A 13,255-nucleotide genomic window follows, 5' to 3' on the forward strand; every position below is an offset into this window, starting at 1 on the left:
CCAAAAAAGAAATATTTTTTTATAAATAATCTAATAATCTAGTACAATGAATTATAGTAATCCATTAGAGTTATACATCCATAATTTTTTTTAGACGTGTGGGTATAAATGCGACAAATGTACTTAGTTACATATGCACACTAAACCAAAAATTAATTATTCATCCCTCCGTTCTTACTTGAGGATAATAGAGGTCCTTTATATCATCACTTTAGACAAGTGGAATGTGCCACTAAGCTATGAGCGTTTTGACGTATGTATATATATATAAAAATAATCCCTTTAAAATTAAATTAAATCATAAATCATGGAATTAAATCTAAAAAAACCTTGGGTATTGCGTGTTTGATTTGTCTATTGACAAAAATGCCCTTGGAGACTTTGAATACGCCCGGTCTAGAAAAAAGCCTCGTGGGATCGGGAATCTCTCCCATGCCATGTGCATGCCATAAGAGGACAAAACCGTCATTTTCCTTAAATATTTGGAAATAGCGTTGCTTCACCGCACCATCGCTGCCAAACGAGGAAAAGAAGAGTGGCATTTCCGTGATTTATCAGCAAGTCTGTGTCTTGTTTGGTAACTGAAGATCTATAAACTCATAGATCGCGATCTTATGTTCCTCCCAACATTGGCTAAAAATGCAAGACTTTGTTTTGAGATTCGTGTTCTTTTGCTTCGCCGCCGGCGTTGCTGTTGCTTTCACCGACGGTGAGTTATCTCCATTTCTATTCTTACTTTTTATTTTTTTCCCTTTTTATTATTATAAATTGTTTCTAGCTAATTGTTTCTTTTTATTAAAGCTAGTATCAGTAGCATTCTTAGGATTATTAATGCCATTTTTTAAATATTCAAAAGTTTAAGGGCTTGGGAACAGAACAGTGGCACAATTAAGTCATCTTTTAGAATTCGTTAAAATAATTAATAAAATTAAATTTCAATTTTTTATGTAGTGAGTTTTTAGTCTATCAAGAATAGCATTGGTATCAAATTATTATTATTACTATTATTATTATTATTATTTAAAAAAAAAAAAACTATGATTTTTTTTTAAGAAATAAAAAATAGTTACCCATCAAGGATTCTGTGAAAAGAGCAGCAAGACCCTGTCATCCACTAATGTGTAGTGTCATTCAATTAACAACCAGAAAACATAGATGTCTTGATCAAATGAATAGATAAATTGATTAAAAAAATTATATATGTTTAAATAATTTCTATAGAGTCTAACAAAAATAATATAATAAAAAATATTTATCAATAAAAAAGAGTGAAAGATTGATAAATAATTTACTCATTAATATTAATATAAAAAGTATTTAAATATGAATTTCTCATGTATACAGGATTGCTACCAAATGGTAACTTTGAGCTAGGACCACAACCAAATCAGCTAACAGGAACGGTAATAAAAGATCCTCATGCAATTCCAGAATGGGAAACATCTGGTATTGTAGAATACATCAAGGCCGGGCAAAAACAAAAGGACATGATCCTCGTCGTGCCGGAAGGATCCTTCGCCGTTCGGCTCGGCAACGAAGCATCGATAAAGCAAAGAGTGAAGAACCTTGAAAAAGGAGAGCATTATTCATTGACATTCAGTGCTGCAAGAACATGCGCACAAAATGAGGTTCTAAACATCTCAATCAGTCCAGACTCGGACGTGATTCCCATGCAAACAATGTACAGTAGCAATGGATGGGATTCTTATGCTTGGGCTTTCAAAGCTAAGTCAAGTGAGGTGGATATACTGATTCACAACCCTGGTAACTCTGAAGACCCTGATTGTGGTCCCATTATTGACTCTGTTGCTATGAAGACTATTAGACCTCCAAAGTTGACCAACAGTAAGTTATTTCTATGCATTATTGACTTGTTATTATTTGTGTGTGTGTGTTTACTTGTGGTTTTATTCATAGTAATCTAGGATAAAGTAAACTTATATTTGATAATTATTTTTCCTTAAAAAAATAAAATAAAATAGTTACTGTCAAATGAAAAGGTGATTTATTTTAGGTCAAAGATTCAGTTAACTCCATATAATTGGCTTCCTCTATGAAGACAATCTATAGATTTGAATGTATACATACATAATTAAAATCATTGGCGCCTTAAAAGAATATAAGTAGGAGCATTTTTAAAGAAGAATTAGAAACTTAAATCTAGCTCAAAATTCAAACCAAACCTTCTAATTACCAAATTACCATTAAATTAGAGTTAGTGTTCTTTTTATTTTCTAAAAACCAAAATAAAAAGCAATTCATTTTGACATTTCAATGCATTAGCAAAAACATTATTTTGACATGGTTGAAAACGTCCTTATGAACTACCACTTTTTCACTCGATTAATATTAACTTAAAATTAAAAATTTTATCAATATTTTACAATATAACTAATAAATATATTTTACTTAATTAATCAATAAAATAAATTTAATCTCCATAGTTGGAAGATCTAAATAATTACTCAATCAAACATCTTGTACTATATATATATATATATAAAAACTTTATTTTTATTTTTAAGAAATGTAGATAAAGTAGTTATTTGAACAGTAGTTTTTGATTTGAGAAATAATTGAAACCCGAACTCTCTTTGTTATATGGTGGTAATATATATATATATATATATATATATACTAACATACATATTATTTGACTCTACTATGATAATTGGGATACCTTGTTTTAATATAATTAATTAATTAATTAATTAATTATAAAAAATAAAAAATATTGCAGAAAACATGTTGAAAAACGGAGACTTCGAAGAAGGTCCATACATAATACCAAACACAACATGGGGTGTCTTAATTCCAACAAGCATGGAAGATGACGACTCATCCTTACCGGGTTGGATCGTTGAGTCAGCCAAAGCGGTTAAGTACTTAGACTCAGCCCACTTCTCGGTCCCTAGTGGCAAACATGCGATCGAGCTAATTGCAGGCATGGAGAGCGCCATCGCCCAACTCGTGCGCACATCACTCGGGCGATCCTACGCATTGGCATTCTCCATCGGTGATGCCAACAACACTTGCCGAGGGTCCATGCTTGTTGATGCTTATGCGGGCAAGCACACTATTAGAGTTCCTTATGAGTCCAAAGGCAATGGCGGGTTCAAAAGGGCTGTGCTTAAGTTTAAGGCCGAGTCTGAGCGAACCCGAGTTGTGTTCCGGAGCTCGTCCTATAACACGCGTAGTGATGATCTTAGCTCACTTTGTGGCCCTGTTGTTGATGATGTTTCTTTGCTTAGCGTTCGCACTCGTCGACTCAGTCTGTGATCATTGATCATTGTTTATTGTGATCACTCATGGTTTCAAAGTTTATAAATTGGGTTTTATTTTTTTTATTTTATTTTCGGTGTTTTCTTTATTGTAGATTGATGTGGGTTTGAGGCATGATCATTCTTTTATGGTCTCTTTGGTTGTTTCTTTTTCTTTTTGCCATTTAAAGGGAGGAATTATCTTAAAAGCATACATATTTTTTGGAACAAAAAAATAACAAATGTTGTTAAAAGGATAAACAAGTATAGAGATGTATCAGTTTTGGTGACTTAACAGTCTCCTAAAAAGTTATGGACTAATAAATTGTGTAATAATGATATGCTAAGAATCTAATAAACAGTATTATACAACAACATTGCATAGTATGGAATCTAAAAGGTTTTGATCTTTGAGGAGCCCATTCACTATTTTAACAAGAAACCATTGTACCACAAGTGTTTTTAACCTATCTTAAAAGCATGTTGTTCATGAGCTTTACATATTAATTTTAGAACTTTATATTGTTTATTTTTTTTTGAAAAAAATATCAAAATAGTCTCTCTATTATTCAAATTTTATCATTTTAGTCCATATAATATAAAATCTGTCTTTTTTATTCCCTTGTTTTCATACTTGAAAATTTTCGGTGACATTCGTTACTCTATCCATCTAGTGTTTGCTGATGTGACGTACTTAATATTAAAAAATATTCAAAAAAATAAAGAGAAAGTTCAAAGTAATATTAAAAATAATTCCCAAGTTTCAAATCCCTTTTTCTTTGAGATCTGAATCCAATCCCCCTAAATCCCTAACCATGAGCCGAGTCAGATCATGAAGAATTCTCGCCGATCTCCATCCTCCCGACTTCAGTTACCCCCATACCCTTGTGCGCGGTGGCCTCCACCACTATTACAAGTATAGCAGCCTTCCTAAGCGGCTCCATTACTCTTGCGCTGGGCTTTCCCAACACTTATCCCGCAAGGTATACCTCTCTCCTCCACTCCCTTGCTATGTATGAATTGGCATTTAGAGTATCTAATTTAGCATATTTGTGTTCTTGTATCTGTTATATATGATGTATAGAGTGAAATGTGATGTTTGGTTTACATCTAATATACATTTAAATGGATGTGCTCTAGTAGGACCCTCATCCTCTTTCACAATAATTTAATAAGTCCTTTATTTAGTTCACCATGCTTATTCATGGTTGATGTAGTGGTTTCTACATATGAAAAATGTGTACAGGACCACCTTATATATATAATTATATGTGTCTACATATATATAGAGAATTAGATTTGTATTCAAGGTAGTAACTTAGGTCTTAAAACTGCCAAGAGCACAGTATGAGTTGGTCTTGCTATTAAAAAAGTGGTGGGGACCGTAAATGGGTCATATGTTGAAGCTTAGGATGTTTTATGAAAGCATGTGCTTCTTTCAAGGTTTTTAAAACTGGATTGGATCAGTAGATTGCCATCTCATGCCAACCTTGTTTCTCTGCCTTTCAGAGATGGAGAATGGCTTGGGTTATAATTAAATCCGAGAATAATTAAGGAGGTTTGTTTGATGTTTCTCTATTAGCTTGTTTTTTTCTCCATGCATTCTCTCTTTCTTACATATTTAGAGAGAATGTTTCTATCTCTTTCTCACATAATTAGAGAGAAAGTTTCTCTCTTTTTCATAGACAAATGGATAGTGACATAGTTGATTGGTAGTTGATTCATCATTTTCCACTAGCTAATTAATAAACCATTAAACCATATATGCATATTCATTATGACAATGACTTCAGTTTATATATGTATAGATATGTGCATCTTATTTGTAACATTAATGATAGTTTCTTCATATACATTATTCAGAAGACGTATTTTTGTTATGTTTGCTTATGTTATTGTTATGTTGTTGTTATATTGTGTTATGCTTTTGTTAGTTTGTGTTGAAAAATTTCTAAATTGCTTTTCTTGTTCATATGTATATATATATATATATATATATATATATATATATATTATTCATATATATGTATATATATTTATGACGTCATCCAGTCTGACCGAGATGGGTCATCCAGTCAGACTAACCCATGACCCAAATATGAGATCAGTTCACTCCCCGGTTTAGTTTTAAAAGCACGATGTGAATCAAGTGTGAATTAATAATAGAAGTTTATTGAATGTCTATGTAATTCCTTGAGATCTTTTTTTATTGTTGTTTGAATTTGTTCCATTTCTTGAATTGAATTCCTTATATACCATCAATATTGTTGTGGAGGCAATAGCATCATATGCATATGTGTGTATAATTAGAGTTATATGTGTATATATAGTTATATTTGTCTATATACATATATATACAATTATATGTGTGTATGTGTATATATTGTTATGTGCTATATATATATATATATATGGGCATCAATCATCTACAAATGTTCATAGATTCAAAATCTACTAACGTTCGTATAGACTGTTGGATTTCAATCCAACGGTTGTGCACTGTAATATGAACAGTATTACTATATTTATAAATAGTAGTATAGTGAAAAGTGGGATGCATAGTATTTTGATCTGAATCGTTCAATAATATTTGTACAGTATTCTAATCAATTACAGCCGTTGAATCTTATTTTCACTAGACCTACAAGAACAAAACTACACAAAAACTAAACCTAATAACCCGTTTAATATCTCTGTCTCTCTCCTTAGTGTTAACTGTGCCCAACTGGGGACGTTCTATGAACATTTGCAGTTGATGTTTCTTCTATATATATATATACATATATATATATATAGTTATGTGTGTGTATATAGTTATATGTGTCTATATACATATATACAGTTAATGAATGTGTATCTATACATAGTTATACGTGTCTATATACATATATAGTTATATGAATGTCTATGTATATATAGTTATATGTGTCTATTAGTTACATGACTTATGTGTCTATATATGCAATTCCTTGAGATGTTGTTTGAAGTTGTTCCATTTCTTGAGTTGAATTCCTTATATTCCATCATTATTGTTGTGGAGGCAAGAGCATCACATGCATATGTGTGTATATTTAGAGTAATATCTGTGTATTCATATATAGTTATATATGCCTGTATACATATATATATATATATAGTTATATGTGTGTATGTATATATAGTTATGTCTATATATATATATATAGTTATATGAATGTGTATATATATACATATAATTATATATGTGTGTTATATAAATATAGTTATATAGTTTATGTGGGTTAATTTTTTGAACAGTCACCCAACTTTGCCTTATTTTCACATCAGTCATCCAACTTCAAAATATATCAAAGTGGTCACTCAAGTTACAAAAACATTCTCCTGTTAGTCACCCGAGACTTTCCGACGCCCAAAAGCCTACGTGGCCACAGTAAAGGTTGAGTCAACAGCTGATGCCCGCATCATCAATCTTACTTGGCTTGTCTAAGTTAGATTAAGTAGCTGACTAGGCCAAATAATTGACACCTCAGCCTTTTCTTCTTCTTCTTCTTCTCTGGTTCCTCGTCTCTGCCCTCTTCTTCTTATCACCATTGTTTTGGAGACTTATGAGCTAGTGATCAAAGTTTTAGTTTTAACTGTTTAAACCGGTGATTGGGAGAAGTGAAGCGTTGCTTTCATCTGTCAAAGAAAACAACAAACATTTAGTGGTGCACAATGTCAATCAATTGGGAGATTCGACAAGCAGGGGAGGAGCCGCCGGAGTATTGTAAGGAAACCCCAGCTTTGCTTCTAGTTTTTTTTCTTATTTGGTTTTGTAGCATTGTAGTTCACCATAGATCAGGAGTTAGGGTTTGTAGTTTGGTTGAGGGTTTTCACTTTTACTGTGGATGCTGCACCAAATGTGGGTTTTTATGAATTGTTCAATGTTGTTGACATGTTAAATTAGGAGTTGCTGTCAAAGAGAACACAACTCAGATATAATATGTGCAATATGGGTCTCATGTGTAATATAATATGTGTCCTTCTTGTGGTCTCAGGTTGACTAGAACTTGAAAAAGATGCAAAAACTTTGAATATCTTGTATATTCTATGGTTTTGTCTATATATATACATAGATAATCACAAACTTTGCTTTCTTTGTTACTTCATCAAATGATCAATGCCATATGTTTATATGCTATTGGTTATCTCATCTTTGCCATATTCGATATTTTATTATACAAATGTTTAATCCAAAATTTTAAATTTTTGTCTTACGTTTAACCTGATTACAATCAATATGGTATTTAAGATGTTCCCTTGGCATGATGTAACAGTGAAAGAACAATGTGAAATTTTGGCTCATTTCATTAGTTTCTCAAATTGATAAATGATGACGTGATGACCTTATATCCTGGATAATATTGTCCAAGTTGATTTTATATGTTCCATCTCATGTTGAGCCTTGTTATAGACAATGGTATTTAGGATGACTTTGTCCACAACTTGAAACTCTTGTATTTTATATTTTATAAATTTAGCCAGAAGATTGATATTAAATTCTTCAATTTGTGACAACCAGTTTGTTCAAAATGTCTAAAAAGCCTTACAATTTCTGGTCATTTCTGGATAGATCTCAGTCTTCATTTACTTCAAATTCACCGCATAAGGTTCTTAATATCAAAGATGCATTGTGCCAATAGTAAAAGAGGCCCATTGAAGCATGGCTTTGTAGATTATGCTTAATTATTAGGAAGTTGTTTACCATTTCCATTGTGCACACAATTTCATTATGCAAAAGCCCATAAAGGATCACAAAACAAACCTTTCATGAAGTAATGTCCTACATTTATTGAATGAGCTTTTCTCCTTAGGAAGAAAAATTCATTCAATCTTCACACAATCTTCATTTGACACCAACTGGCCAATGATTAGTGGTTATAACAAATTTTCATTATCTTTGTTCAATACTAATCTTGCAAAAAAAACCATTTCTGAAATCCTAGAATGTATACAGTGAGATGTAAAAGTGTTTATATAGAAATCCTTAAAGATATATTGCATTCACCTTCTTATTCTTGCTTGGCTTTCTTTTTTTCTATTCATGATTGTTCCAATGCGGATAAATTTCCAAAGATAAATCTATAAATGTTTGTATTGTATTGGAATATATAAGTGCAGCATTATTTTAAACATATTTGTATTGTAGTGTAATATATAAGTGCACCATTAATTTTTTGCAATAGGTTCCTTTTTTTTTTGATGATGTGTTCAACTGCAATGTCAGAACCTTAAGATATATGGTAGTTAGTTTTAGGTGTTTGTGTTCATAACTTGTTACTATAGCCCTTATAGTTAGGACTAAACAATAACTATAAAAGTTGTGTGTTTTATTTCAGTACTAACAACAGAGCTGTTTACCATTAAGATGCATTACAGAATAGGTGGTGTAGAAGAGCTGGTTGGCTTAGTGGATTACTGGAGTGTAGATCAAATTTCAAAAATAGAATTGCTGCCAATGGGTAGGAGTCTTATGTTAGATCTAAAATGTTGCACTTGGATATAAGCCATGGGGCCAAGGAATTAAGAGAAATTAAAAATGACCAAGATGCACTGAATATGGCCATGGTAGTAGATTCCGGTAAGGAGGTTTGTGTGTTCTTTAGGAGTGGACATTGTGTTAGTGATCAAGGTGGCTCTAGTAAATTCAGTGCAAAGGACAGTATAGTAATAGAGGCTATTGATGATAAAACAAACAATTTGGAGGAAGAGAAATTAGAGAAAGCAAAAGATGTAGAAGAAGAAGATCTGGAAGATACAATTATTGGAATGGATGGTAGAAGAAAAAATGATGGAGAAGATAGTGATATGCATGATTCTGATTACAATTTCAGTGATGAGTTAGAAGAAGATCCTGTTGAGAAGATTGAAACAGTAAGGGATATTGTTGTTGTGGAAAAAGAACCTTAAGAAAACACTGGTGGGGTGCATATTAAGTCAGACTATGCTGATTCTGATAACCTGGATTCCTGCTTAGTAACAGATGAAGACGATTTAGTATCAAGAAAGCGTAAATACACAGAGTTCAATGAAGAATGTGACATGAAAAATCCTCAATTCAAGATTGGAATGAAATTTAGGAGCTTTAAACAATTCAAAGATGTTGTTAAGAACTATTGGATAAAGAATAGATATGTAATGCCATTTAAGCCCAATTCCTAGAAAAGTTGTAAAGCAATATGTAAGAGGGGTTGTCCATTTTATTTATGGGCATCACCAATGGTGAAGCATGGGAGTACAATCCAAATAAAATCAGGGAAATTGGAACATGAGTATTCAAGGGATCATCATAATAGGCATGTGAATGCAGTATGGATTGAGAGAAGTTACTTGGAGCAATTCAAAGCTGATTCTGCATGGAAGATCTTTGGCATCATCCAGGCTGTCAAAACTAATCAAGACATGATCGGTAGATTAGTGGCTTACAGGGCAAAGTGTATAGCACTCAAGTAAATAACACACCCTATATGAAATATTTTCAATTTAATCAGATAGTTTTCATAGAGTTATGTACTTATGTATATTTAATTTGTCATGATTTTGAACTTGGCTGATAGATGGTGATGAGGAGACACAAATGAAGAGTCTATATGATTATAGATTGGAATTGATGAGGACACATCTTGGATCATCCGTGATTTTTAGATGTGATCAAGGTAAATTTCAATGCATGTATGTCTGCTTAGCTCACTTGAGGGAGGGTTTTTTGGTAGGTTGCAGGTAGATTATATCAGTGGATGGGTGGTTTCTTAAAGGACTATATGGTGGACAACTTCTGTCTGCAGTGGGGATAGATGCTAATGATTGCATCTATCCTGTTGCTTGGGCCATAGTTGGTAAGGAGAACAAAGACAACTGGAAGTAGTTCTTGGAGCTATTGGCAGAAGATTTTAGAATAACAAATAGATTCCACTGGGCATTCATGAGCAATAGGTAAAAGGTAAATGGCTGACCTAGGTTCAATTAAATTTTTTTTATGTTTTTTATAATTAATTTCAGACTAAATGGTTGACCTTTTATGATTAATCAAGATGAGTAGTATGATGCTAGAGTTGGATAGCATATATAATATATGCAAGAAGTTTCCTATCCAATTTAATTTTACTGCTTGATGTCTTCAAAGAATTCCATGTCAATTATTTTAGTGTGATTTTTCTCTTGTATGGCAAGAAGTTTCCTGTCCAATTTAATTTCAGTGTTTGATGTCTTCAAAGAATTCCATGTCAATTATTTCAGTGTAATTTCTCTTGTATGACAAGAAGTTTCCTGTCCAGTTTAATTTTAGTGCTTGATGTCTTCAAAGAATTCCATGTCAATTATTTTAGTGTGGTTTTTGACTTATATGGCAAGAAGTTTCCTACCCAATTTATATGATATAGTACATGATTTATTATGCTGTTAGGGTTGGATAACAACTAATTAATTTTAGTGATTCATTTTGCTGCTAGGATTAGATAGCAGAAAATTAATTTCAGTATGATTTTTCTCTATGATAGCAAGAAGTTACTTGCTTAATTTATTACAAATTTATATGGTTTCAATACATGATTCATTTTGTTGTTAGGGTTGGATCACAAACAATTAAATTCAATGATTCAATTGTTAGTGATTCATCCAGATTTTTATGTATATATTTTTCCCTTCCTCACCCCATTTGCCTATGGTGGTTGATATGTGTGTAGATTAAACAAAACCTTAGAGTTTAATACCTGCAATTGAAGAGCTATTCCCCAATAATGAACACAGATATTGTGTGAAGCACATCCACACTAATTTCGAAAAAAACTTATAGAGGAAAAGCCTTAAAGGACCAGCTGTAGAATTGTGCCAAAGCAACCAACATCCCTTCATATGAGAAACCCATGGAACAATTAAAAGATATGTCTCTAGGTGCTTTTGAATACTTGAAAAAAAATATACCCCCATCATTGGAGTAGGTCTTATTTCCAAACCAAATACAAGTGTGACATACTACCTAATAATATGTGTGAATGCTTTAACAGCTAAATTCTCGAAGCTAGGTTTAAAGGCATAGTCACAATGAATGAGATCATAAGGACCACATTAATGGTTAGGATCTAAAAAAAAGAGATTATATGAAGAGATGCCAAACAGTCCATTGCCCTAAAGTACTGAAAAAACTAGAAAAAATGAAGTAACTCAGTTGGTCTTATAACACCATTTGGTATGGGGGAGCCAATATCAGGTTGTTAGGCCTGATGGTCAATTTGTGGTTGCTAAGGATGGGGCTAGTTGTTCATGCATGAAGTGGGAACTTTCAGGGATTCCTTGCTATCATGCCATCTTAGTCATCTATTACAATCGAGACAAACCATAAAATTATATACATAACTGCTATAAAGTCAGAACATTCTTAGATACATATAGGCACACATTGAATCCCACGCAGGACAGACAATGTTGGTCAAAGAGTGATCAAGGTCCAATGGTACCACCTGACGTAGTCCTTAGGAAGAGAGGTTGGAAGACTATGCTACTAAGAAGGGAGCCAGATGAGGAGACTAGTGGCTTCACAGATGGAAGAGTCACCAAAAAAGGAGTTTCCATGAAGTGTAATGTTTGTGGTGCTAAAAGGCACAATAAAAGGCATCACAAGGGAGGCAATGTGAGTCTCTGTTATGCATGCCTTCAATTATGTTATTATTCTATTTGTGTATGCAGGTAATTTCATATTTTCCATCTATATGTTTTGTAGGTTAATGATGGACACACAGGTGAGCATGAACATATCATGAATCAGTTGAAGTAACAGATCTTATGACTACAATTGATTCCTAGGTTTTACAAGCACATTTCCAAATGGTGAGTGAAGTTCAGTGTTGTTAAATTACTCTATATTGTGGCTCACATATACTCGTGTTTTTATTAATGTCAATTAAATGATTCAACAACAATTTAATTGGAGCCAACCAACAAGAAGGAGATGTTACAAGTGGCAAAATGCTGGAGAACCAGTGTCACAGGTAAGGTTTATTATAGACCAGTGTAGGGCTGAATTTTGGTCAGCATCATGTATCCCTTTCTCACCATTCATGTTTTTCTAAATTCATTTAGATTATTAATGAACTTGACTAGACCATGGGGTCCCAATTTGTATTATCTGATGCCTGTGGAAGGAAAAAATTGACAACAATAGGAGGCGTTTAGCTATTAATGATGCAGATGCTGGACATCTCAATCAAGTTAGAAAAATTGATGTTGGACAATATGTTGTTTTTATAATCTATTAAATATTGTCATTGTAATGATGAAAATAAATGCAATTAAAATTGGCATACTAACCAAACTAATCTTGCGCTGATTTTTTATACTCAGTTGTAGCAAATTGCAAAGGATCCATCAAATAAGAATTTTGCAGGAAGTACTGTCAGACATCCTCCACTGAAGCATCAAGGTAGACATAAGGACAATGACGACATGGCCAAAGAAGGAGATCTCAGCAAAAAGAAGAGGAATTGGGTTCCCCCAGGAGCTTCCATTGGTGGAGTTAGGAAACAGAGCAGGAAGTGAAAACCAAAAGCCTACAAACTTGAAGATTTTGTATGTTGTGATGTTTGGCTGAAGATCTTCATAAACCAAACATTTATATTTTGCTCTGTCATATGCAATTTTGTATTGTGTTGTTGAAGATCTTCATAAGCCAAGCATGTAAATCATGTTTTGTAATTTTTTTGAATTTGGCTGACAATCTTCATGTAAATGAGTTATGCAATGATTAATTACTATGAAATTACATTGCAGATGTGAATGAGTAAATGAAATTTATAGCTTTATGATTAATCGCATCTTTTATAATTAATCTTGTTGTAGACTTTGGTTTCTTACATTTGAACGAGTAAATGGCTAGCCATTGTTGTAAAAATTTGCATAGCATATGTGAATGAAATTACAGTTTTTGGTGAATGAAATTTTCAACTACCATTAATCAATAATGTTCACAATGTTAACTACTATTA

General features: G+C 32.6%; 1 protein-coding gene and 1 long non-coding RNA gene across 3 annotated transcripts; both read left to right on the top strand.

Annotated features, from left to right (window-relative positions):
- The first annotated feature begins 638 nt into the window (after positions 1-638).
- On the top strand, positions 639-3,352 carry LOC120261790. The gene is made up of 3 exons (XM_039269775.1): positions 639-709; positions 1,345-1,845; positions 2,741-3,352. The coding sequence occupies exons 1-3, from the start codon at positions 640-642 to the stop codon at positions 3,277-3,279; spliced, it is 1,110 nt and encodes a 369-aa protein (XP_039125709.1). The 5' UTR covers position 639; the 3' UTR covers positions 3,280-3,352.
- A 608-nt stretch (positions 3,353-3,960) lies between these two features.
- LOC120261704 lies at positions 3,961-13,006 on the top strand. Of its 2 annotated transcripts, none has more exons than XR_005536626.1 (3): positions 3,961-4,243; positions 11,689-11,904; positions 11,995-13,006. It is a non-coding gene; the product is annotated as an uncharacterized LOC120261704 (long non-coding RNA). The 2 variants fall into 2 exon arrangements; XR_005536625.1 differs by lacking the exon at positions 3,961-4,243 and having other exon boundaries at positions 6,548-11,904; positions 11,995-12,262; positions 12,615-13,006.
- The last annotated feature ends 249 nt before the right edge of the window (positions 13,007-13,255 follow it).

Source organism: Dioscorea cayenensis, chromosome 5 (genome assembly GCF_009730915.1).
Source record: "Dioscorea cayenensis subsp. rotundata cultivar TDr96_F1 chromosome 5, TDr96_F1_v2_PseudoChromosome.rev07_lg8_w22 25.fasta, whole genome shotgun sequence".
In the NCBI taxonomy this organism is placed as follows: domain Eukaryota; kingdom Viridiplantae; phylum Streptophyta; class Magnoliopsida; order Dioscoreales; family Dioscoreaceae; genus Dioscorea; species Dioscorea cayenensis.

What these genes read in the sequence shown, in the direction of transcription:
- LOC120261790 (XM_039269775.1), top strand. Translation starts at nt 640, where the DNA reads ATGCAAGACTTTGTTTTGAGATTCGTGTTCTTTTGCTTCGCCGCCGGC. An exon ending in TGCTGTTGCTTTCACCGACG is followed by an intron (nt 710 to 1,344) that starts GTGAGTTATCTC and finishes TCATGTATACAG; the next exon opens with GATTGCTACCAAATGGTAAC. An exon ending in ACCTCCAAAGTTGACCAACA is followed by an intron (nt 1,846 to 2,740) that starts GTAAGTTATTTC and finishes AAAATATTGCAG; the next exon opens with AAAACATGTTGAAAAACGGA.